The sequence below is a fragment of the Podarcis erhardii genome (genome assembly GCF_964252035.2).
Source record: "Podarcis erhardii genome assembly, chromosome: 2".
Classification (NCBI taxonomy): domain Eukaryota; kingdom Metazoa; phylum Chordata; class Lepidosauria; order Squamata; family Lacertidae; genus Podarcis; species Podarcis erhardii.
In genome coordinates, this window is record NC_138498.1 from 70,002,782 (window position 1) to 70,029,709 (window position 26,928).

Consider the following 26,928-nt stretch of genomic DNA (forward strand, 5'->3'; position numbering starts at 1 on the left):
AGTCAAGGCATAACACAAGGAAAGTTGGTTGTCCTGGCTATGAAAACTTGGAGAAAACCCAGCAGCATTAATCATCTCTTTTTCTCACCACCTCCAATACTGAACCACCAAGAGAGAGAATTCAAACGCGTGATCAGCAGGTTCCGAGTAACAAGAATTACTTGAGTTCAACAACAAAGGAAAACTATGGGAAGGAGATAATGAATCAAACCTTATGTAATATGCAAAATGCTGAAAATTGTATCACATGCCAACATGGCTCAATGGTATAGCACATACTCTGCATACAAAAAGTCCCAGATTCCAATCTCTGGCATCTCCAGCCAGGGTTGAGAAAGACCTGTGCTTGAAACCTTGGGAAGTCAGTACGTAGGCCATGTGCAGGGTGGGGCTAATCCTATGGCCCTCCCAACATTGTTGGGCTACAACTCTTATTACCCCTAACCATTGGCCATGATGGCTGGAGCTGATGGCAAGTAGACCCAACAACATCTGGAGGGCCACACTTTGGCCCAGGATTGTCTACACCAGGGCTGACAAGAGAACCAATGGTCTGAGTCACAGCGTAAAGCAGTTCCTAGATACCTATAGATCAGCAAGACTCATATGGATAACAGCAGTACCATGTGCAATTCATTAGCAGAGTAATTAGGGTGAAAATCCAACACACACCCCAAATTCAATAGGACTCACTTCTAAATAGACTTGGTTAGGATTGCATTATAAATTACATGTTTATTCCACTGTAGCAACTGGACCATATTGTGTTTGCAAACACCAAGCACATTACTGGAAGACATGGCGGAAGACTTAAAAACCAGTGTGAAGGCAGACGTGCTTAGCAATATGTGAGTAATCTTGCTTCCATGCAAACATCACAATGACAACCTGCTTTCTCTTCCTGATGGATTTATACTAGACATAAATATACAGGCTTGTTTTATTCAAAATAAGTTGTATCCAAGTAGTCTGTTCGGAAAACACCTACAGATAATTATTACCAAATCTTGAAATACTGGAGAAAAGCCAAGAGACACTCGTGCCAATGTTTGAAGAGGACAAGAGAAAGGGCAAGGATTACTATAACGTAATTATTTAGCCCAGTGCCAATCCAATGAAAAAGCAATCAAGGGAGCCAAATAATTTCAAAGAGCAAAAAGATCAGATCAATGTTTTGCAGGGAAAGGGTTCTTGTTAAACAAACCCTATTTTAACCTTTTGCTGATATTACAGGTTTAATTGTAAAATGATGCCAAGTTAAATGGCCTTGCTGGAACATCTGGAAGATATTGGTTCCCGAGGTTTTTACTGAAGCCCAAACTAATGAAATGCTGTCTCTCTTCGGAATGGACTTATAGCTCCAACCTAGAAGTGAAGCTGCAAGCTTCTGGGTAATGATGCTCCGCAACACCCAAACTCCTTCCCCCAAGTTCTCTGTAAATAGCATTGGACTCTGATGCCATCTCTTGTGTTGCACTGAGCTTTGGAACAGAGAGAACCTTCTCTGACCACTGATCTGTCTAGCTGCAGCTCATCACAATCACAAGATCAACACACTCGGTGGTTTCAACACAAAACCTTTCCTCTACTCTCCGCCCTCAAGTCCTCTGGTATGGGCAGAAAACTTGAGAGGGCTGGAGGTGGTTCTCTTGTTTCATGTTTGGCTTTGGAGTAGGCTGAAGCCACACGAATCGTAACACTACTTCAACCTGCTCTGGAAACCAACTTGCTATGAGATAACACCCCCTTATACCTCTCCTTAAAGCGTTTTGTATGAGCACAAGATTTAGAGAAGGCTTTGCAGTGACCACAAGTAACGTCTGGCTAATGAGCAAAGCAAATACTTGTGGGACCCTGTAAACAGGACATTGTGATGCACAGTCATACTGACTAGTAACAGGCAGGCAATCGGATCCACAAGATCTGTGCAACTCACAGAGTATGTAGTCAGGATAGCAGAAAGTGGTGTTGATCCACTATTAAAGAGAGAGAGAGAGAGATGTATGCTTAATACATTTGACTTAAAAGTACATAGGAAGTTGCCCTGTATTAAGTCAGACCATCTGTCCATGTAGCTCAGTGTTGTCTACACTGATTGGCAGTGGTTCTCCAAGGTTTCAGGCGGGAGGCATTTGCAGCCCAACATGGAAACACCAGGGATTGAACCCGGGACCTTCTGTGTGCAAATCGAGGAGAAGCAAAGAGTTTTATGGGGCAAGAAATAATTTGTGGCTAACCAATAAAGGTGGCTGACAGCTTTAAGGAGGAAATCACTATCAAAAGATAGTGTTCCTAGAAAAATCATCAGTTCAGGGTCCAGCTTCCTGTTAATTTTAAAAGACATACCAAATGCAGCATAAAAATCATTAGTGAGGAAGTCTTTAGACTACACTAATTACAGCCTGATTCTCTCTGCTGTGATCATGTTAATAAGTAAACAACTATGGAATATTATTTTATGTATTCATTAATTCACACCCAGCTCCATATCTTCCGATCCCATTTCCTGTTGTATTTGCAGCGATTTTCTGTCCTATTTTTTTCAAATAAATTCCCTCCATACTTTTTCCATTCTTTTCCCAAGAAAAGCTTTAATAAATCCTTATTTTTAAAAAGTAATTACAGACTGATTGTATGCAGATTCAGAAGTCTCTTTATGTTCAACAGGACTTGCTCCCAGGTGAGTGAGTATAGCGTTACAGATTTGCAGCAATGTGGCAAGTTAATGCAAGGAAACCTTAGCAAATAATGAATATTCTGAGTATGTAACTGACTGGGCTTCTTCTACAATATACTGTAAGGGCAAGAAATCCAACACATAGAATCGTAGAATTGTAGAGTTGGAAAGGACCCTAAGACTAAGAATTTCGTGTTCTATGGACTGAGCTATCTGCTATCAACAACCAAATCCAAGTGGCTACAAAAGGAGACGCTGCTTTTTAGGCCACCCTAAAATAAAGTTGTGATATTTATTTACATTGTTGATAGCATGTTTGAATCATCTGCTCCTTCTGGGGCTCCTATACTAAAAGTACATTTTGCGTTAGCATGCAATGGGCCATGGTGAGCCACCTGGGCTCTCTCTCCAGGGATGCTTAAATGCAGAGTTAGTTTTCAACAACAGTTCTGCAGTTGTGTACTTGGCTAGCTATTGTGGCATACCCAGGTAGGCTATTGGAACTGCTCTCTTAAAGCACAGGAGCGCAGCCCATGGCTCCTGTGTGAATTAGAGTGGGCATGGCTGGCTCTAGGCACCCCCACTGGCATTCAGCCTCCCCCCCCCCAACTGTATGTGGCTGTTCAGGACAAAAAATGTTGCCTATCCCTGAATTACAGAGCTGCGCAAAGATCAACAAGATGCAAGCTTTATCTTTCGAACCAGGGGAGTTCAACTGTCACTCACAAGCGACAATTATGCCCCACTTGTTATTCCCCCTCACACACCCCGTTTTGCAATGTGACAAATTAATGCAAGGAAACACGCTCCTTTTCAAAATGCCAGCAATACGCTATTCCCTAAATTCTATTAAGACAGATTGGTCAAGGATAGACATACGTAACAGATGTTGAATAAACTGGCCTGTGGCCTTCACATTCACTGTCCGCAGAGTTGAACAAATAAATATGACCCCACCATGAGAGAATCAGAGTTCTCTTGGCTCTCCCACAGCTGACAAGCAGGTGAACTGAAACTTCTCTGTAATGCTACAACGAAGTCAACAAATGACCACACACACACACACACACAAAGTCTTTATACCAATTTGCCTTTTCATCAATTCTTTATGATACATTTTTCATTCACTCTTGAGAATGTGGATAAGGGCAAACAAGAGGGGGTGATTCATTGCTGTTTAGAAAAAAAAAGTTGGCCAATAATAAAAAGTTACCTAATGTGATTATGAAATATCTGAAAAGGAACAGAAAAGCAATAATAGGATTCATGAGCAACTATTGTCACTGGTAAGCAGCTAACTGCTATTTTTGGTTCCTTCTGGATAAACAGCCAACAATAAAAAAAACAAGAACTGGATTTTCAAGAGTTCATAGCTACTGGATGTATGAGTCTTGCCAGCCACAGGAATGTTCTCTTTCAAAAATTTTTTCCAAACAATCATGAGCAGTTGGGTCACAAAAATGTTTGTATGTTTGTTTGTTTGTTTTTGTTTTAACTATGGCTTAGTTCTTACCAATGTGTTAACATGCATCTGCACTGGAACACATCATGTTTGAATGTTCCTCATCAAAAATAAAAAATCCCTGCATGTAGAAAACTAAGAATTCAGCGTGATGGCTAGTTTTCTATGTGAAATGTGTGTGGTTTTTTCCCCAAGTTGAGGAGCATTCACAGCATAATTCTATGCATATCTACTCAGAAGTAAGTCTCACTGAATTCAATGGGACTTACTCCCAGGTAAGGGTGTACACAGGAATATAGTATGGGCAAAATGGCTTTTAAAAAATAAATATGCCCTTCAATCTCAGCCCCAGCAATTGAACAGCAAGGCCTTAAAATCAGCTTCATATTACAGTGGTATCTCAGGTTAAGTACTTAATTCGTTCCGGAGGTCCGTTCTTAACCTGAAACTGTTCTTTACCTGAAGCACCACTTTAGCTAATGGGGCCTCCTGCTGCCGCCGCGCCGCTGGAGCACGATTTCTGTTCTCATCCTGAAGAAAAGTTCTTAACCCGAGGTAATATTTCTGGGTTAGCGGAGTCTGTAACCTGAAGTGTCTGTAACCCGAGATACCACTGTAGTAGCATAAGAGGAAACTAAGCACCTTGTACTAAAAGCAAGACCTACAGGTTTTCTTCTCAATGCTTAGATTTGAACCCATATGCACTATATTCTTTGTACGTCACCATTGTTGCAACATTTATTTATTTCACAATATTTATATCCCACTTGACTGTAATAAAACCTCAAAGCGATTTACAACACACTGTACTGTTCATAGAGTATGACGAATGGATCAGATAGTCATTTCACCTACCTAGTTTAGTATGCAATCTCTGACTTTTAAGTGTCAATATATATATATATATATATATAAATGAACTATATAAAATAGTCTCTTCCTTTCTCCCTGAAACATGCCAGTCACTTGACCCCCACATTAGAGGGTGGATTAATTCCCAAAGTAGCCTTCATACCTATTCCCCAAATCTGCTGGCATTTTATTATTCCTGCTCCAAGTAATCTAGTCTCACACATACCGTAACTGTCAAAATCCATTTGAATGCTGCTCTACTTTAGGCCTCAAACAAGTTCTGAGGCAGAGAATTCCACAACACATTTTTACTTTTATCAGCAAATTGTAGGCTGTAATCCATACCTCTTTGCTCCTATTGCCAATTATTGTTTTGCTTATATAAAATAATAACTCTCTCAATCATAAAGTGGGTTTTTTATCTCTGCCCCTAAAACATTGATGGAGAAACAGTGACTTTTTCCTTCCTAGAATACAAGGTGGTTTAGAAAATTAAAGCTCATCCAGCACAGTAAGTTTAGTGTCAACCAGCTGAGCTATCTAGCACACAACATAAACCTAGGTTTATTCCCTAGAGTAGAGCTAGCAACCCCGGTTCTGTTTACTAATTACACCTTGGTATATGCTTGGCTGAGTGAAATATGAGTCATAAACAAGTCAGCAGGAAGTCAACCCCCTGCCAGCCAATAGATGACACCGATCCCTGTAGAGCCAGTTGCAGCCACCCACAAACTTCAGTTTCACCCTTGCAAAGAAGTGATGGCACAACACCTATTTACACACAAACTTCAGGCTCTCAGTTCTATCCACAACTGGCCCAGATCTCCCTCTCCTAAACAAGTGGTATGGGGCAGCTGTGTTTGGCCACAAGGTCTGGCCTACAAGCCCCCTCCCCCATGGACTAAAATAAAGTGAGACTAAAATACTTTCATTTTAGCATAGGGTTTGGCTGACTCCTAAAACCTGCTATCAGTTACCACACAGCTGGTTTTTCACTGCGCTTATTGGTCTGTTTTGGCTTTAATCTCTCCTGTTGCTGGCTGTTTTGAGCAGCTTTTTAACGTGTTAGAAAGGCAGGAGATGAGTGTTTTCAGCAATACATACCTTGATTTGTCACATAAACCCTTTTCTTTACCCATATGAAACGTATGTCTCCATTATGGTAGTCACTGACCTGGATGAAAACTCTAGAAGAAATCCTTAGAGCATTCCTAACCAGTATAGCGACGCTTTTTGCTGTGGGGGATCTTCTAGTGCCACTACTGGCAGAAGGTGACAGACAAGAAAAAAGTAGAACATCACAAACCCACATGCTTACCGTGGAGCTTAGAAACAGCATGCCATCTACGGTACAGAAGAAGGTGAATTATTTGAAGGCACACAGGTGGAGCAAATTTGATTTGTTGCTTGGTTCGGGGAGGACCAAAAGCAATGGGTTCAAGTTACAAGGAAGGGGATTTCTCAACTAAACATTAGGAAGAAGTGTTTGATGGTATGAGCAGTTCTCTAGCAGAACAGGCTGCTTTAAAAGGTGGTGGGCTTTCCTAATGAGGTGTTTAAGCAGAGGCTGAATGAAGGATGCTATTGAACTGGATTTCCTGCTTGGGAAGGGGTTGGACTAGATGATATCGGAGATCCCCTCTTGCAAGACTGGGATTCTAGGAAAGTTGAGAAAGAAGCCACCCCGCACCACAGAGCTCTTGACTGCCAGAGACAACAACCACTGAAGGGAGCAAGGTCTCCACACCTCTAAGGTCTTAAGGCTCCAAGTTTACCAGCAGGCGAGAGGACAAAGTGGCGGTAGACGAATGAAGAAACAAATACAAAGGCGTACACAAAGACACACCTGTGTACACTTATGTCATGCCCGAAGAGCTACAACATCAAAGGCTCCTATACTCAGCAAATCACTACCACGCACTGAAACTCTCATTTCACTCCCAAGCGCGCATTGGAAAGGGGGGGGGCTCATTCTTGACACCCTTTTACCACCCGGATTGTGAAGGCAGCTGGGAGAGGGGCGTTTTAAGAAGTTGGGAGGCTAACTCAGCTGTAATCCTCGACCCTGATTTGGCAGCCTCCGCGTGATCAGGATCGCTGCCGCGAAAGAGAAGCAGCTCCCGAGAAGTCCGAATTAAAACGGACTTCAGAGCCTTAGAGCGAAAAGCGAGGTGGGTCGCGGACGGGACGCGGGGAGCGAAGACCGAGGGGCGAAAAGCTCCCCCCCCCCCGAAACATGCCGAGAAGAGAAAAAGGAGCCCTCACCGGGCCTAGCCCAGAGACAGCGAGAAAGAAACCGAGCGCGAGCCCGTCGGGAAGCCCGTCCCGGGCTGGAAAGAGCCCCTTCTCGGAGCCCCCCTCCTCACCTTGGGTCTATGCAGCCATCTGCGGACTGCGGCGGGCAGCATGGCTCGAGCTCGGTGCGCGGCGGCGGCGGCGTCGGTGGGAGAAAGCGCTCTGGCTCCAGCAGACACACCTGAGCCGTCTGCGCTCCGCCGCCTGCGCCTGGGGCTGCCCTTTGGCGCCTCCCCGGGGCGGGTCGAGGCGGGGCTTCGGGCTCCCGGAGCGGGACATGGGAGCACCCGCACGCTTTTATCCCCGCCCTGCTCCGGCGCTGGCTTGGCGGACGAGGCCGACGCCCCCTAGCGCGCGCGCGCGAGCGAATTGGCGGCCTCGAAGGGGCGGCGTGAGGTCTCCGCCCACCTCGCAGAGCGGGAGGACACCAGCGGCTCCCTGCGAAACGTGCGGAACAGCACTAGTCTCCGAGGGGTGGGGGGCGAGCGAGCGGGGAGGGGGGTCGGTTCTACCGGGAATAACTTTCCGCCTTCCGAGGGGGCCATAGGAGCCAACCCCCCCATAAAATATTTGAGGGGGCCGGACCACCTCGAAGTTTATGGGCATTCGCATTCAAATAGTGTGCTTGCAACTCATCATGTGATTGATTATACGGCCCCCCCTCTATTTTATTCAAGTTGGCACCCCTGGAGAGGGCCCTAAGAGTTTGGAAAAAGAGATCATATTGTGATGATGATCGAGCTCCAAAGTGCTTTCTGTCTGTCCGCCCTCGCGGGGTGGGGGGGCTGCCTTTTCAGGGATGCTGTATCGCGGGGCTGGAACTCCAGCCGGGTGCGGGGCACCTGGGGTAGGTAAATATGAGAGGGCGCGCCGATGTGCCCGGCTTAGGGGCGCCATTTCGGAAGGGGGCACGATATATTATTTCGTTTGCTACCTTTCTGTGTCCTGCTTTTTCCTCCACTCCAGAGGGCTTTCCCAAGCGGGCTCCCATCCAGGCACCGACAGACTCAATCTAGACCTGCTGCGTTTTCACTTTACTGCATCTTGTCCCTTCAGAACATGCCCTGAGGTCTGATTCCAGCTTCAAACTTCAGTTGTATGTTTTAAAAACAGGATTTGTTATTTCCTAGCTTTCTGATCCTTTGTTCGTTCTTTCTTTATTATCCTTTATGATGGCTACAACAACCTTATCAACACAGAATAAACAACCAGGCATTCACACACAGAGAGGAGAATGTGAGCACACACACACAGTCACCATTTCATTTCATTTTGCCAATATTTGCCATATAAATGAGAGGGAACCAGCTAGAAACAAGTGTGTTTCTTAACAGTGGCATAGCGTGGGTTGTCAGCACCCGGGGCAAGGCAAGTAATTTGCACCCCCTAACCCGTGGATTTGCGCCCCCTAACCCGTGGATTTGCGCCCCCTAACCCTAACCCCCAGATGTTGCGCCCGGTGCGGCTGGCCCCCCCTGCACCTCCCACGCTACGCCACTGTTTCTTAATACTGTATGTACAGGAACCTGATATAAGAACAGTACACCCAGTTACCGGTACCTTCTTTCTTAACTGGAGATGCAGCAACAGGAAGCAGGGGCGCAGCGTGGGGGGTGCAGGGGGGGCCGGCCGCACCGGGCGCAACATCTGGGGGTTAGGGTTAGGGGTAGGGTTAGGGGGCGCAAATCCATGGGTTAGGGGGCGCAAATTACAACCCACGCTACGCCACTGACAGGAAAAGCTGCCCCAGTTGGATTTCAGCTTCTCTTACAGAGGACTGCTAGTGAAAAGGCAGGAACAGATGAGGTTAGATATCTGATACCTTGTTGGCTCTCTATGCCAGCATCAGAGGAAGATATGCAGGCGGGAGGGAGAGCCTACAGGTTTGCCAGGGCTTATGTTTCCCTGGAAATGCTTGCCTCCTAATGCTAGCTCTATGGGGACCAGCTGTGGATATTCAGGTGGGTGCTGAGTGAGGTATCTTCTAAAACACTGTATTATTAATCCACATGCTGTGCCTCGGCCTTTAAAACAGACTCTAGAGACCAATTTAACAAACACACATTGCAGAAGATTCCCCACCCCAATACAGTGAGTCGTTACTGTATCTTTAAGATGAATATACTCTCCTGATGCCTCAGCCATCGTTTATTATCACATTTTATCTCTGTTTCCTTTATTCAAGCCTCTGTTGATGTTTAAAACCTGTTTTTAAACCTGTCTTCTCTTTTCTCCCTCCCCTCCCCTGACTTCATGCAATTCCAGGATTGTGATGTGGCACAACAAATCTTCCAAAGAGGGCTGATAGTGATGACAGCATTACATTTTTATGTATACCATATAGGAAGATATACACATATACAGAGAGAGAGAGAAAATTATACATGGAATTATGGCTTTTGGTGTGGAAAGCAGCTATAAAATACGTATTTGAACAATGCCAGTTAGGGTTACGTGGTTTCAAACTACCTGCTGCTATTAAACACTAAAACAGATTTTTCTCTTTACCTGTATTCACTGTCCCATAGGTAATTATGTAGCATTTCCTGAAGTAGTTACGCAAGTTCTGCTCTGGGGGCTTTGCTGGCAATGGGAGTTTATTGACCAATTGGATGTTTTGCAGATAAGACAGGTGGAAGGAAGAGCTGCTGCCACTACTGTGTGGTGTTATAAACCTCACCACTTTCACTTCCTATATAAATTGCCAGGCAGCTGCTCTTGGGGGGTTCCTGCCCTCCATGACCAGAGGCTGGATTTACAATGCATTAATGGCACAGCGCAAGTATGAATGTTACTGAAGATGTCACTTGATATTTTTATGTAAGATATTTGAATATCACAATTCTATTAAGTATATCCAGAGTAGTTTGGTATTAAGATGATCCTGCTTGCTTGCCATGGTATCTAAGATGGTAAGGTGCTACAAGCAAAAACCCCAGCTCATTGAGCACCAGCTGGAGGAAAAGGCCTGTGAGATAAAAGCTGGCCATAAACATTGTTTGTCCCCTCTATTGGGCACATCAAGGGGGAGTGGGTTTAAAATGGAGAAAATTGAAATATTGGGTATCATCTCTGCTGTGAAAATGAGAAGTCTACCGAAACTAGTTTCAATTCATGCTCATTTAGATTCCTGCAGGAAAAGCTGGTGGTGGGGCAGAGCTACAGTAACCCCCACCCCCAACATCGCTGCGTTTTTCCAGGAGGGGGGGAGTGGGATATAAATAACAATAAAATACCAGCACGTGTCCAGCACACTGTGGACGTGTGTGGTTCTTTTGGCTAGAAGCTGAATTCCAAGGAAAGCAATACTTGTCTCTGTTTCTCATATCCTGAGGGTGTGCTTGACAGGAAGTCAGCGTGGTTTATGGGAAATGGTGACACAGGTACTTGTACTTGTCCAGAAATACAACTCAATAGCTGTGCAGGGAAGCAGGAATTAGTTCTCTAGTAGCTGGTTTCAGCTTCCTGATAGGATCTTGGAAGTATCTTTTCTCTACTAATCCCACCCTCCAACGGCTTTTAAGTCCCATTATGTTCTATCAGTGCACATCATTCCATTGGGCTGCAGCTATTCTTTTAAGGAATGTGGTTAATTGATCAACTTTGAACACCATTGAAATGTGACAGGAGCCTGCGTTGACTTGCCCCACCCCTTAATTGCAGGTGTCAGTTATCAAAATCCTGGCTCAATTTAAAACAGGCGATGTGGTTTCAAAGGAAGAATGGGAGCTCATTCTGAAGCATGCTCCCGATCCTTCCTAGCCAGCCCAGTTTGAATTCAAGTTTGACTGCAAAAGCAGAATCTTCCTTTGAACAAACCACACCTTTGAAAGAAGAATAGGAAGTGTGCAGTACCGTAATTTGGCACATTTCTCTTTCTCTGCAATTGTAACAGCAGCTGGAAAGGAAGATCTGGGAGCACATTTAAGAGTGCACTGCTGGTCCTTCCTTTTCAGATTTGCTCTGCAGGTTCAGTGAGGTTAGATGATGCACAGGTGTGTGTGGTTTAGCCTAAACTATGCTGTAGGCCAAAGTGGGAGGCTGGTGGACCAGAGGTTTCTCACTACCAATTTAAAATAACCCAAGGAATGGTGTCAGGAGGTGAGCAGCTGCTGTAACTGGTAAAATATTATTGATAACGAGATTGCAATTCACCATTTTAGAGGTTTATGTAAACACTACTAGACTGGATAGTACTTTTCAGTTTCAATATTGTTAACTAAAAAATATGAGTACACACACATATATATGCTTTGAGCATGATTACCTGTATTTCTCTTATTGCAGTTTTATAAAAAGCATAGTATTTAAATCAGCCTGTGTCTCTAGATGCATCTAAGATGAGCAAAGAATCATCTCCAGAAGCTCATCACATGGTTATGAACCATCCATAAGAAACAGCTACTCAGGGCAGGAATTCTTTAATCATTTGTGCATGGTGATGGAGGTTTGGAAAGTTTTCCATTTTTAGAAATGAATTTTCATAAAATTCATTAGTAATGGGCCAAGCACTCCCCAGGCAGGTTAAAGGCTATTCAATGTTACCATGTGCTGCTCCCCTGTTGAAGAAGGTGGCTGCCTGTGGGGCAGCACTCATAATTATGTTGTTGTTGTTTTTATTTAGATTTTTCATCCATTCCTTCCTTCAAAAGGTGGAGGTAAACAGCAACTTATTTATACCCCATCCATCTGGCTGGGTTTCCCCAGCCACCCAATAGAATATTAACAAATCCATACAAAGCTTTTTGAATTTTTTAAAAACAAATATTTTCACAAGTAAATAATTTCAAGGTTGTCCTTTTAAGCTGTAGGCAGTGACATCCTGCTGTTGATGTTCCACCCGTGATGTGTGTGTGGATCTGGCTATGGATCTGGAAGATCTCCAGCATCCTTGTTGCTCCCACCCCAGTGGAGGCTGCTCCATTCGGACAGTCCCAACAACCTCGGCCTCCCTTCAATCAGCCTCCACCCACCTGCCTTTGTTACTTATAACCAATACAGCGTGTAGCACTGCCTTATCAGCTTCCTCCTCCTTAGTCTCAGTGTTTCCCTTGTAGATCTCATCTGAGGGGAAGAAGGGGGACAAAACTGGAATTAGTTGGCTCTGCCTGACATTGACTCAGGCTCCACCTGCTGTTGGCCTTCTGCCCTACCAGTCTCAGTGGGCACCAGCCACCATTGTCTCACACCTCCAGGGAGGGCCAGAAACAACAGAAGCCCTGAGGCTGGCACAGTAATTTCTCTCCCACTGGATTCAACATAAGGCCAGGGAGGAGAAGGAAAAGGATCACCCTCCCGCTCTGGCCACAGCTGGCCAGCAAGAAGGGTTCCAGATGTGGCTATTGCTCTCCCTTGGACTCAACCACAACCTCCCTTGGATTGATCTCACGATGAGTAAACAACTGCAATGTATATACAGTGGTAACTCTAGTTATGTACTTAATTAGTTCTGGAGGTCCGTTCTTAACCTGAAACTGTTCTTAACTAGAGACGTGCTTTTGCTAATGGAGCCCCTGTTGTCACTGCGCAACTGGCACACGATTTCTGTTCTCATCCTGGGGCAAAGTTCTCAACTCGAGGTAACTCTTCCAGGTTAGTGGAGTTTGTAACCTGAAGTGTTTGTAACCTGAGGCGTTTGTAACTTGGGGTACCACTGTAGTACTAATCAAAGTTTTCAAAGCTGGCTGCAGAGTTTTCAGTGGCTTCATTTCCCCCCTCAAAATCTAAATAATATAAAGGAAATATATGACGTTAGCGATTCTTACAATGATCTGGTTAACTACAATAACAAGTCCCCCCCCCCTTTTTTGTAATGAACACAATATCTTTGTTGTTTTCTTCATGGGTACTATTGCTTATTCTTTTTTGTGTCTTACCTGTGCTCTGTGCACTTGTAATTTTGTACTTTTTATTTTTCAAAAAAGAAAAAAAAAATAATGATTTTCCAAGTGCTCCAATGAAAATCCAACCAACACTTTAAATCCGTTTGAATATATCATTGAAACAACATTTAGTGCGCTTTATTGATTTTATTTCCTATTCAATTATTTCAGTAAAAACTTGGGTACTGGGAAAAAAATCCAATCCATATAGTGTACAAATGTGGCATACAATTATTATCATTATTTTAAAGTGTGAAATAAATATATAGTAGTATCAATTTAAGGCAGCAGAAAACTTTCACGAAAATTTTACTGATGCAACGTTTTCTAGAACATCCACATCCCTGCTTGTGGATAAACGACATGTGCTACAGCAAGGTAACACAACAGACTTCAATCTCTCATTGCTACTAGGCATGAGGGCTATGTTCTACCTCCATTGTCAGAGGCAGCAGGTCTCTGAATGCCAGCTGCTGGAGAGAACAAGTGGGAGAGGACTGTTGTGCTCATGTCTGCTTACAAGCTTCCCAGAGGCATCTGGTTGAGATGGACTAGATGGGCCTTTGGTCTGATTCAGAAGGGCTACAGTGGTACCCCTGATTGCGAATGGGATCCATTCCAGAGGCCCATTCGCAACATGAAAGGAATACAACCTGCAGTGGCGCGTCTGCACACGCGCGGGTTGTGATTCGCCGCTTCTGCGCATCTATGCACGTGCGAGCAGCGGAACCCGGAAGTAACCCTTTCCGGTACTTCCGGGTCACTGCGGGACGTAACCTGAAAGAACTCAACATGAAGCAGATGTAACATGAGGTATGACTTTATTATGTTCTTATGGTGTTCTGCCACTCTCTCTTCTCCCATTTCCTGCAAGGTAAGCCCTCTGGTGGTTAAAGTATGCCTGCAACATTTCTGCTTATTGCCACCTTTGACATCCAGCTGAAACTGCTGTGATGCATCTTCAGTTATCTACAGCCATCCTGGTCAGCGATACTATCCTCTCATGTCTAGAGGGGTAGGCCTGTCCTTGCTTACTGACAGCCCCCTCTTTCAAAATAGCTACCAACCACTTTTAAAAACAACAAATATTTGCTTTGTTCATTCAGCAGAGGGAGCCTGAAGCAGCTCTTAAGACATGACAATAGTGTGATGCAGCATTAAAAAAAGAGAACACTATTCTAGGCTGCCTCAACAGAAGTATAGTGTCCAGATCAAGGGAAGTAACAGTACTACTCTACTCTGCCTTGGTCAAACCACACCTGTGTCCAATTCTGGGCACCACAATTTAAGAAGGCTGTTAAGAAGGCTGTGCAGAAGAGGGCAACCAAGATGATCACGTATCTAGAAACGAAGTCTTAAGAGGAACGCTTGAAGTAGCTGGGTATGTTTAGCCTAGAGGAGATATGATAGCCATCTTCAAATATCTGAAGTTCTGTCATATGGAAGCGGGAGCATGCTTGTTTTCTCTTGCTTTGGAGGGTAGAACTTGAGGCAACGGCTTCAAGTTACAAGAAAGGAGATTCTGACTAAACATTCGAAAAAACTTTCTGACAGTAAGAGCTGTTTGACAGTAGAACAGACTCACACAAGAGGTGGTGGACTCTCCTTCCTTAGAAGTTTTAAAGCAGAGATTGGATGACCATCTGTCACGGATGCTTTAGCTGAGATTCCTGCATTGCAGGGGGTTGGACTAGATGACCCTTGGGTCTCTTCCTACTCTAAGATTCTATGCCTTAGTCTGCTTGGTGGTCACTCCTATTGTCAATGACACTTACTGTACCCTCCTAAGCTAATTGTGAGTGCGGGAAGAATCCTACAGCTGGGTAGGATACAGCTTGTCACAAGGTGATGGCAACTAAGAGTTTAAAGGCAGCCTATTGGATGTATTTGTTTTACTGAAGCATTAAAGATGTCTTCATGTAGTTGTTACTACAGAGAAATGTGATAGGTATATAGCCAATTGGTAATATGACTGGGGTGTAATCGTTATGGGACAGTTTCAGATAAACACTTAGGGATGAAAAAATAAAAGCTTTGTTTTTGTTTGGAGGAAAGAAGCTATGAAAGTCCAGATGTCTATTGGGAAGCATTGCTACAGAGAAGTTGGAGACAAGTCACTGCACAAACATTTTTCAAACTAGGGCCTCTGAAAAACTCTTGTTCTATCAAGTTGGTTATCATATTCAGAACAAAAAGAAGCAGACTATGTCCACACATGCCTGCGTATTTGGGTCACTGTTTCTGTGTGCAGGTTTGTGTGCCTTTGTTCACACAGGAGTACTTTCAAAATCTATATTGGTGCTTCCTGGGATGTATTTTTGAAATACAAGTTTCCTAATATTCCAGGTTTGCACAAAACTGTAAAAATATTTTTTAAAGACCTCTGTTGCTCCAAGCCCAGCAAGGAGTCACTCACATGAAAGGCTGCTGCTTCCTTTCCTCTCCTATTCCTTCACCGCCTCCTCTACCTGCAAGGGCAAATTTTATTTTTAATACAGCTGTTTTGTGCAAGATCTCTTCTGTGCAAAACAGCTGTTTTAAAATTTCGAAAACAATGATACTGGGAGCATGCATCCTTCCCTATCAGCTGATGGAAGCAAAATGGAAGTGGGGGGATGGTGGCAATAGATGGCACCAGAGAAACATGTCAAAGGCCCACCCACCCAATGTGCTCCAGGTGCATTCACAATCAGGAAACAAACAATTTTATATTGAAATTACTCTCCCATTTTGGATTTCACCTTGATCATAAAAATCCAAGTTTAGTGTTGAAGAACCACAGGCTGTCAGCTGAATGGGGAGAACATCATGTGGACAACACCCCAAAACCAAGGCACATGCAGTTTCAAATCCACATTAAATTCCCATGCGGATGAGCCCCTAGAGTTGCTCTTTCAGGAGATGGTGGATGGATGGGCTAGCAGGAAGCACTGAAGAGAGAAGCTGGTGATGATCACATAGCCTGAAAGAATTTGAAGGCACTGGCAAAAAGTAGATATTGAAATAAAATCAATTGGGCATTAGGAGGCATGTGTAGATCCAAAAATGTCTTTTGAAACACCTTTCGTACAAAATAGCTAATTTCTGCTCATTTTGTACGAAATAGTACATTTCAAAATAGCCAGCTGCTTCCCAAAATGGAAGGGACAGGACTCTAATACTTCAGTCTGCATTTGGCCAATGTCCATAAAATTAATGAAGGCAGAAAGATACGCTAGTAAGGCAAGTTGTATTAATGTTGCCAGAAGTGAAGGGACAGTGCCCTCTGCTGTATACCAAAAGGCCAGCACACCCATGAAAACATGGCCCACCCAGTCTGTTCATAATTCCAAGAGTACAATATACAGCAGTTCTTTCTTGGCAGACTCTTGCTTTTCTTCCAGCTTGTTAATATATATTGCATTATTATTACACTGGAAAAATTACTTTAGCTTTTGCTCTCTTATTTTGAGCTGCTGTTCAGGATGGTGATTGCTACTTCATTATAGGCAACTATTTTCTCATTAGTGATCACTTTTCTGCTTTCACTCAATATATCTTGTAAGACCCAATAGACATCACTGCTCTTTTGCTGTTTCATGATACTTCTAAATTGTACCTCTGTTACCTGAAGCACTGGTTTGGGAGAATGGTTTTATTTTGTAAAGATCAGTGTGACATGGAGCTATTGTTCTTCCTAGTAAACATCTGAGTTCACTTGGGGCTGCTTCACATGTTGTAGGCATGATTTACAATTCTCCTTTATTGCTCTGATGCATGCAGTTCCTTCCAGTGTCAGCTCTGGCAGCCAAATCGTTAGTAAATTTCAGGTGTCAATATATCACATAGCCCAGGGTTCAGTTACGTAGCAAGTGCTATGCAACAGAGTTATCAGTGGCACCTATGTTTTTTAACTGTACATGGTAAAAAAGGCAGCACATGTTTTAAAGACAATTGGGTAGATACTTGCTACCCAAACGGCACTTCCACTCCACACCACTAGGGCTACCAGTACTGTACACTTTCAAAACTCCATTCCAGCCTTAATCTCAATTCCACACAGCCCCCCCTCCTAGGTGCTTCCTGAAGGGGTTAACGCTACCATGCCGCATGTCAGGACCAGATCATGGCTGCAAGTGACAGACTCCTCTTGCGATTGGCCAGTGCTTTGCCGCTTATTCAGAAGTCCCAAGTTTGGACTGCAGTTGTAACCACATTTAGAACACACAGCACACAAATTTCAAATTTTGGGGTTAAGAATAATTATTCCAACTAATCTGCTAGATAACTAACATTAAATTTTTTTGAAAAAAATTAGCAAAATGAGTTATTTCTAAATATATAATTTGATCGCTTCCAGATATTCTTTTATTTCCTGTTAAAATGAAACTTCACACACCTTTTAGATCTATAACGATGCCCCTCATTAATTTTATACTGCAGTAGGTATATGATTCCCCCCCCCAAAAAAAAACCCCATTCTACTGTATTATTGGCAATAGGTATTTTCAGATGCATGAAACCTTAATTTACAAGATACTTATATATTATATAGAGATTTCACCATTCTATGTCGGAGCACCACAACACTCCGGTGTCAGTTGTTTAACATCCCCGCGTAGACGTATTCAGTGAAGGTTACCTGCTAAGGCTCAGACACACCCGGGGCAGTGGGGTACATCTGCACCTTGTGCCCTCCCTGCAATGCCGCGAGAAGCAGAGACGGGCCTTCATAGGTGGCGGCACAGGGCTTGCAGCGAGCAGAAAGGCGAATTGCTCAAGTTTTCAGCACCGCCGCGCTCGTCGGAGATGCTGGGGAACAACGCCGAGGGCTCCGGCTGGGGCGTTCCTGATGATTCCCTTTAAATGGGCCTCGGTGACCCCAAATGACCACCTTAGCCTCCCGTCGGAGTTGCAGACTCCGGCTCCGCCCCGCGCCACCCGCCCGCTCCCGCCTCCGGAGAGACCGGGCCCGCTTCGGCCCCTCCGCCAGCTCCGCGCCTCTAGCCGGGAACACGCGCTCTCTGCCAGGGACGGCGCCTCCTCCAGCCGCTGGGGGGCGCGCTGCCCAGGCGCTGCCCGCTCCGGCGATGGCGGCGGAGGCTTCCCCCCGCGGGCAGGGGCCGGACGGGCCGCGCCGCCATATTGGCTGTTGTCCTGTCTGAAAGCAGCAGCGGCGGCGGCGGCGGCGGCGGCGTTAGCGGCGGCGGCGGGAGCAACAGCGGCGTTAGCGGCGGCGGCGAGAGCGCGGCAGCGTGGGGCGCGGGACGGGCATGACTCGCAGGCGGAACAAGGCGGTGGGCGCGGCCGGGGCGCGGCGGGAGCGGGCGGGGGGAGCAGCCCCCCCAGAGCCGCCCGCGCCCCCCGCCGGGCCCGGCCTTCCAGAGACTCCCGAGGCGGCGGCGGCGGCGAGCAGTGCGGAGCAGGGCAGAGCCTCACAGGTACCGGGAGCGCGCGCCCATATCCCGCCCTGCATCCACACCCCTCTGCTGCCCTTAGACCGCTCGCCCCGCATCCATTTGCGGCGCGCGATCCACCCTTCGCCCAGAAACCCCGACCGCACACGTCCGCCTGCACGCGGATCGCCCCGATCCATCCACCCGAGGTGCCCCGCGTTCGCCTCCCCCCACTCCCCGCCCCCGCCGACTGGGATCGCCCTCCTGGATGCGGCTCCCGCAGCACATTGCACGAGTGCCACCAGACATCCAGCAGCGGCACCCAGTGTGCGCCGTGCAGTCACCTCAAGATCCACCTTGAATCCAAGCTGTCTAGATCATGACCTAGGGTGTGTGTGGTGTGTGTGTGGCTCGCTCTCTCCCTATCCCCCCCTTACACTGAAGCCACCTGCTTCCCCCACATCCAGCGCCCGTCAGGCCCAGATCCCCACCTCTGTTCATGTCAAGCCCTCTCTTCCTCTGCCCACCCCCTTGTTTCAGCACTCAAATCTACTCTAGTCCAACCACAAATAGTCCCACATCTACAATCCTTATGTGCACTACTTACCGATACCCCTTCAGTGTGCAGTGGCCACCTTTTTGCTTGCATGCAACAGTCGTTGAGCATTTATAGTCCACCCTAGCCTGCAGAAGGCTGCTAGACCAGGTCCCCTTCTCCTGTACCCCATTCCATATGTTGGACGCACCACCAATTCTATAGCTTTTGGTGCTGGAGCACCCATACATTCTGTGCTTGCTGCATCTTTGCAGGCTTCTTGTTGCATCTTCCTCAGATATAGAAAGACAGGCCTTCCCCCAAATACTAACTAGTACTTAGCATATGCACCTTTATCTTCTGTTTGCATTTTGAGCATTTCCATTTCATTTGCTTCTCTTGTGGGGCTGAAAATTGAGTGGGGCCTGCGACCATGCTGTATCTTGTCCTTCTGATTGTGCCTGGGCCTGTTTTCAGATATATGCACGCATCCCTTCCCAGTAGGTAGGGGGTGGCAGCCAACTGAATCTTTGTGCAGTCTATATTTTTACTAAACAAGAAATCAGAGTAGGGAATTATTGTTGCTTGCTCAGATGAACTAGCACCATAGAATTGTAGAGTTGGAAGGGACCATGAGGGTCTTCTAGTCCAACCCCCTGCAATGCAGGAATCAACAAATGGCCACCATCCAATGTTTCTTGCAAGAAGGCTGCCTTGGAAGGGTAAGGGCAGATGTGTGGACAGAGAACACATGAGACTAATGGCAGACAGCACTGACCAGTGTACACCACAGAAGGTCACTGCGTAAGTGATGCTCTGCCCTACAAGAGGAATTGAGTTTCTCCAGCTGGATGTTGGTATTTGGGTGAATTTGCAGAGCTTTGCTGAGTTACTGTGGGACAATTGGACAGGAGCTGTGCTGCAAGCAGAATGCAGTTTGAGCCAAGGAAAGAGCTAGAACCTGGCATGGACAGAGGAGGATGTTCAAAATCCATTCCAGTGTGTCTCTTGGTCCTGAGTCTGCATAGGTAACATCTACCCTTATGAACACTGAGGAAACTGCTCCTATCTCTGTACTGTTAGCCATGTACGCTGAGGTGGCAAATCCTCAGGACAGCTTTGTGTTAACTAAGGATTGTAGAATTAGCCTTCTGGGAAGCCAGGCTGATGCTGGCAGACAGCAGACCTGCAGGAGACTCAGCCAGAGTTACACAGAGTATGTGGAAGTGGGGGCTTGTCTACAGACTGTGCCAGTCGGCAAGGCATTTTCAGCCTTTTTCAGGGGGCGGGGCAGGGAGAGAGCGCTCTTCTTGTTTGCACACCTGTTTTTTAGCCTGGCTAACGAGCCATTTGGTGGGTGAAGCGGGCACAGTGGCAAATTTGTCCCTGAATAGGATACAGTGCACCTAGACTGGCATGTGTCTGGCCCAGGATAAAAGAATCCCAAACTATCATCATACAGAGTTGCTAGCAAGTAAGCAAGCAAGTTACCAGTCGCAGGAGAGCAGTCAACGTTTTTTGTCCGATTGTGTCTCCTAGACTTTTGCATGCAGTGGGAATGATTAAGAGGTAGTTTCTCTCCATGAAAGTTTGTGTCTCATCTGCCCCGGTGCTCAAGTTATGGACAAAAAGGTACAGGGTCCCTAGTGAAAGTCATAAGCCCGCACCCCCAACTTTCCCTGCTTTTAAACACCACGCCTCTGTGTAGCCTTTCCCCCCTCTCAGTTTTTAAACTTAAATTGATAAAATTATATCATTACAGTTTTAACAAAATTCATCCAATTCGTCTGTTACATCATACTTTGAATCCCGTTTTAGTTTTGTAAAAACTGGCTGAGGGGGTTAGCATCAAATAAAGAGAACTGGGGCCCCTCTAGACTGCCTGTAATTCAAGCATTGATCTGCCCCCTCCCCGCAAATATGCCAACTTCATTATTCAGAGATGAGAGGATTACAAATATCACATAAATGAGACCACAGTAGACTATGATGTGCTATAGCAGGGTTGGGAATTGGTTGGAGTGCTTCCCTTGCTTCTTATTAGAGCACGTATTCTCTACGGAGAACTGGGTTTAAAAGACTAGCACATAAGTGTGCAACAGATAAGTCAAGTCAGGGTGCAGCACAGCAGCTTTGAGAGTTGCCAGGTGGGGAGAGGAGTGCTGTTTGTCTGTCTTGTCTATACCAAGGATGGCCAACATCCATGCCATATGAGATGCACATCCATGCCATATGAGATGCACAGGGCATAACTTCTGGCCTCATGGCACTCCTCTCACATGCCTCTGAGACAGTGTTTCTCAAACTTTGGTCTCCAGCTGTTGTCGGACTACAACTCCCAACATCCCTAGCTAACAGGACCAGTGGTCAGGGCTGATTGGAGGTATAGTCCAACATCAGCTAGGGACCCAAGTTTGGGAAACACAACTCTAAGATACGGTGTGCTAATATGCTAGGGAGTCACTCTCGGCTTCTTGGTTTCCTTTGGTAGACGGACCTGTCACACTGAAACAAAGAACATGACTTTCCTAGCCTCACTTTTCACTTCGTAGATAGAAGAACAGCTCCCCTGGCCAAGATGCTGGGGTAAGGGACAATAAGTTCATGACTGGGGACTGGGATCTGGTCCTTGAGCTTCTCAGCCACTCCACCCCTTGAATCCACCCCTTCCCCCACACTCAGTAACTTGCTCATCTGTGTAGTTGCTCATCTTCCATAGTTGTGGAAGATGCACCTTGAAGCAGCCCTGCTATCTACACTTCCAAGGGTCTAATGCTAGCTATGACTTTCAAGGCAGAAAAGGCTTCCACGATCAACAGGTTCACACAGAGGATATTTGAGCATCTTCAGGAGATAAGTACAGAAGTAGAAGCCAGTGGAAAAGACTTAGCGTTGGAACAGCCAGGTATAGGTTAATACAAAACTATTAGTTAAAACCCATTATGATGCACTGTAATCAGTTTCCTAATTATGTGATTTCTATGTTCCCGGTATTTGGGACACAAAATAGTAACTGGAAAGACCAGCTTGTTGCTAGCGTAAGAGCAATTGCTACAGTGGCTTGGACAGAGCTGTTACTCTTACTGTCCCAGTGTAATGAAGTGTGATGCAAACCTGCAGTGGAAACTTAAGCACAGAGCAGGCTTCCAAATCCAGTTTGGAGAGGTAGTCTGCGAACAAAGACCAAAAGACACTTTTAGTTGCATGTGGTGTCTGAAGTACCTATGTATTGCAAATAAATCAGAAAGCATTGTTGATAAATGAACAAAAAGCAGCAACACCTGAATTCTGAGAGGAGTTACTGTTCCACAAAGCCACTTGCCCCTAGTTAAGACATGGGTTGGGGAGAAGAGAATCATTGAATCAAAAGTTCCATATTTTCTGCTTCTTAACTATATCTCACATATCCAGCCACGAAGTTTCAATCGGCTGATATGGGAAACCTTGATGGAAACTCCAGAAGAGCTTTCTGGTATGTGTAGCTCTACTGCAGGTTAACCTAAGCTGCAGAAAGAGCAGGCTGAGGTGCTGAGCGCATTAGCATAGATTTGTGCCTATGCTGTCCTTGCCCTGCCTGAATCACAGAGCCTTTGTTCCAAGCATTAAATAAATAGTTCCAATTGGATATTATCCTTGCAAGTTTTGTTAGGAATATCATCTAGCTTTTATTTTGTGCTTTCAGGTGTTTAAACGACTTTACATTGTTTCATTTACTCTAACCAGTGCTTATTCATCTAATCAGAGTCTAATGCTTGGAGCAAAGCAGAAATGTGGGGAATTGGAGAAGACAAACAGTAGGCAGCCTGTTACTTTAGGATGCTACAAGTGTTCTGCAAAAGGGACAGTGTGACTAGCTACATGCAAACTTTTCAGGATAGCTCTAGGGATATTTTAGTATAGCTTTTCTGTTCTCTCTGTTGGTCCCTGCAGCTCAGCTAAAACTTCAAGTATGTGCATATGAATTGGGCGTATGCAACTGTACATGTGCACACACTCTCCTTTACAGTTTGCAGGCTTCTGCAGCAAGCTGGAAACTGGCCAGCAGCAAACTGGAAGGCAATGGTTGCCATATACACCAAATGGGACAGATCTGCTATGCCTTAAAAAGCAGTGTGGCACGAAGAATCCACAGGTGTATCTGCTTCCACTACCACACTAAGAAAAACAGTACCTAGTGATCATCTCCCTTTTATATAGCTTTTCAAGGCACCAGAGCCTGGAGCCTGCAGTTAAACCAACAGCCGCACTTCAATACAATGAGGCAAGTTTCTCTTGTCCACTCATTTCTAAGCAATTAGGAATGTACTAGTGGAGCTGACCTTCACAGCACTTGTTCGGGAGCTGCATGGAGGCTAACTTACAATAGTCTAATTAAAGTAATTAAAAAGAAAGTTAGTCCTCCAAGCAAAAGCGACAGGGATGCTGCCAGGCAGCACACCAGAGCTAGTATTGTACAAGTTTTGCGAGGCAGACTGCTAGTAGTAACGCCTCGGGTTCACAAAATGAGATTTAGACTTGCCACAAACACTTAAGGGTGGGCAGGCATGCTGACATACTTGTCCATAAGTTGGTGTTGCTTAGCACAGCAGCCAGATTTCTTTAGCTTGACTATACAGAGTGCATTAAGATCTTCCCTGCCTTTGATGTTGACTTTTTGCACTTCTCAGCCACAACTGTCAGCGGTTAGATTCTATGATGCCACGAAAGATTGCCACAATAATCCAAGTGTATTGTTTAATGTTGTCTTTTTGCTGCTGGTTTTTATTAGCAGTTGACTACCTAGAGGCTCACGGCAATTTCTGGAAAACTATGGAGTTGTCTTTTATCCATCTCCTGGCTTCATTTCCCATTGTTCCAAACCAGATCCTGTCCAGCCCATCTTGAGGTTGGGGTAGCCAGACAGAATTTGAGAATGCGAACTAACAAAACTACTTAACAAACCTCCTTCTCCCCAGATTCAAGTACCAGGTGCAGTCTTGTTACCCAGGGCCATGATCCGGGGTTGCATTAACTGGAGTTATTTTTGTATGTTTCTTTTCAGCAGCTGTCACACTAATTCAGTCTTGCAGTTAGCAACTGATGCACAGGGAGTCTCCTTCTTTGGAGGTCTTTAAGCAGAGGCTTGACAACCATATGTCAGGAGTGCTCTGATGGTGTTTCCTGCTTGGCAGGGGTTGGACTCAATGGCCCTTGTGGTCTCTTCCAACTCTATGATTCTATGATTCTATGAACTGCCTCTTGGTGAACACCCAAATGGCCAACTGCTTGCTAGCCATAGCATACTGCACAAGATCGCCACAGTGCTGTGCCTACCACAAAGTCACATGCTGGGAGCTGGATGTGTGCTTCTGCTCTCTAGCATTATAGACCCAGTGGCTCCAACATTAAAGAGCAAGTACACATAATGTTCAAAGGCTTCACATTGTGACATTTTGTTTTGCAGAAGTTACGCCATGAAGGCAACACACTTACTCTTCCCTTCCTAGTGTTAGGAAGCTGCTGGTGCTCCAGTTCTGCTTTGACAGGATTCTAGGTGATCTTGCAATTGGATATCTAGGAGCTCAGGAAGCTGCTGTATACAGAAGCAGACCATTGTCCCACCCAGCCCATTGTCCCATTGTCCATACTGAGTGGCTCAGTTCTTCAGGGTTGCAGACAGCAGACACTTCCAGTCCCACCTGGAAATGTCGATGATTGAATCAGGGACCTTCTGCATGTAAACAGAAGCTCTACAACTGAGATACAATCCTTCTCAAAGTGTTGGTGCTGACCTTTAAAGCCCTAAATGGCCTTGGCCCAGTATATCTGAAGGAGAGTCTCCACCCCTATCGTTCAGCTTGGACTCCGAGGCCCTTCTGACAGTTCCCTCACTGCGAGAAGTGAGGTTACAGGGAACCAGGCAGAGCGCCTTCTCAGTAGTGGTGCCTGCTCTGTGGAATGCCCTCCCATCAGATGTCAAGGAAATCAACAACTATCTGACTGTTAGAAGGCATCTGAAGGCAGCCCTGTTTAGGGAAGTTTTTAATGTTTGAAGTTTTATTGTGTTTTTAATATTCTGTTGGGAACCGCTGTGATACCTCCCAGAGTGGCTGGGGAAACACAGCCAGATGGGTGGGGTATAAATAACAAAAATTATTATTACTATTATTATTATTATTATTATTATTATTATTATTCTCCATAAGTAGCAGAAGACACAGGAAGCCAGAGCAGACAGTGAAAGACCCCAGGGCTGCTTTTTCTTTTCTGGAAAAAGAGGTGCCAGAATTTGTTGAGCTTTTTTTAAGGGAGATACCATCAAAAGTTGTTGAACTTCTCGCACCAATCGCCTTGCTGCCTGCAGCCTCCATCACTCAACACTGAGTGCCGTGCCGCCCGCAGCCTCTGGCACTCAGCCTCCAGTGACAGGTTGCCAGAATGCACCAAAGAAGTGCCAGAATTCGGTTCTGGTGAGTTCCGGCTGAAAAAAAGCCCTGCCCATAGCAGTGACCTTTGTGTAGCCACCCACTTATGTGACTGTGGAAAAATATCCCCTCACCAGGTCCCCCGTTTGCGGCTCAGGGAAGAGGATAGTTAGCTGCCTTTCCTGCCACTCAGTAGAAAAGGAGATCTTGGTAGTTTACAGGGCTTTTTTTCATCTGGAACTCACCAAAACTCAGTTTCAGCACCTCACAGTGCTGTTGCCATTATAAGAGAACGAGGGAGGCATTTGTGGTGAGTTTAGGCACCTCTTTTTCTAGTAAAATAGTTGGTACTTTGGTACTAGTGCGGTGGTTCTCAAAGGGTGTGGCAGGAGAGGATGGCAAGTGTGGTGGGAAGATTCAAGGACAATCAAAGAAACGTTCAAACATTTCAGTGTAGTATAGCATAACCCCCCCCCCCACGATTTTTAAACCATGGAATATGTAGCTGCATTGTTTTATATACTTTCCAGATTTCTTCTTTTCATATTATAAAGTAGTTGTGTTCTGTGTTATAAATCAAGCATTTCTAGGAGTTGTTTCTTTTTGTTTTCTAATGTATTTCTTATCAGCAAAAAATTCATTGTGGCCCAGAGAAAATTTTTTGCAAACCTCTGTACTAGTAGATTTCCTTGGCAAGGACAAGAAAGGGTTTTGATGCATGCTCACCTCGGGAGCGTGTGTGAGGAAGGATCAGGCCATTCTGCTGCCACCTCTGCTTGTCTAGGCTGCAATGAGATGATGGCATGCTGCTGACTTAGCTGCTGAGCAACTGAGAGGCGGTGACAGGGATAAGTCAAAATCCTTACTACCATCTTTACTGACACTCCTGACTACTGGAAAAAGTTAGTGCTCCCAGTGCTGCATGCAGAACAACATCAATAAACTGCTGTATCCAGAAGTTGTAGTTTGAGGTGAGGAGGCTGAGGGTTAAGAAGAGTAGACACCTCTGCTTTCCCTTCCCATATGCATGTGGTCAACTCCCTTACATCAGTAGGCCATGTGTACTTAGGAGCTGAGTAGCAAAGTTGCAGAGTAAGATACTGTACATGGATGCGTCTCTCCTTCTGCCCAGTTGCCAGAACACACTTGCTCTTTAGCATTGAGAGACTGTGCCCAACATTTTCTCTTCTCAGATTAAACGGCCACAGCCAGTAGCCTTTTAATGCACCGGAAGGGAGTTGGGGCAGAGCCAAACTTCTAAACTACTTTCTAAATTCAGTTTCAAAGAGCAGGTCAGGTGCAAGAATTCCTAGAAGGGGGACTAGCTCAGATATGCATGTACAAGTATCAGCAGCTCAGATACCAAGATGCTTCTGAAAGCTGTGGGAGTGTTTTGAAAGGCACAGCTCAGGTCCTCAGTTGATATACCAGCTGAAAGGGAGCCTC

The 26,928-nt window shown here is 45.5% G+C and overlaps 2 protein-coding genes and 1 long non-coding RNA gene across 4 annotated transcripts in view; 1 reads left to right on the forward strand and 2 right to left on the reverse strand.

Annotated features, from left to right (window-relative positions):
* ZFYVE28 (zinc finger FYVE-type containing 28) overlaps positions 1-7,601 on the reverse strand; it is a 28,320-nt gene extending 20,719 nt beyond the window's left edge. Inside the window, exon 1 of the mRNA XM_081850234.1 lies at positions 7,358-7,601. Coding sequence (XP_081706360.1) covers positions 7,358-7,399 — 42 coding nt within the window. The 5' untranslated portion in view covers positions 7,400-7,601. The remainder of the gene's footprint in view (positions 1-7,357) is intronic.
* A 7,446-nt stretch (positions 7,602-15,047) lies between these two features.
* LOC309335511 lies at positions 15,048-17,855 on the reverse strand. The gene is made up of 2 exons (XR_014153550.1): positions 17,790-17,855; positions 15,048-16,149 (listed from the first exon to the last, which is right to left on the reverse strand). It is a non-coding gene; the product is annotated as an uncharacterized lncRNA (long non-coding RNA).
* A 482-nt stretch (positions 17,856-18,337) lies between these two features.
* Positions 18,338-26,928, forward strand: part of FAM193B (family with sequence similarity 193 member B) — a 33,531-nt gene continuing 24,940 nt past the window's right edge. The window contains exon 1 of one of the 2 annotated variants that reach the window (XM_081850193.1): positions 18,338-18,588. In XM_081850193.1, coding sequence (XP_081706319.1) covers positions 18,421-18,588 — 168 coding nt within the window. In that variant the 5' untranslated portion in view covers positions 18,338-18,420. The remainder of the gene's footprint in view (positions 18,589-26,928) is intronic. The other variant, XM_081850194.1, reaches the window with a different exon arrangement.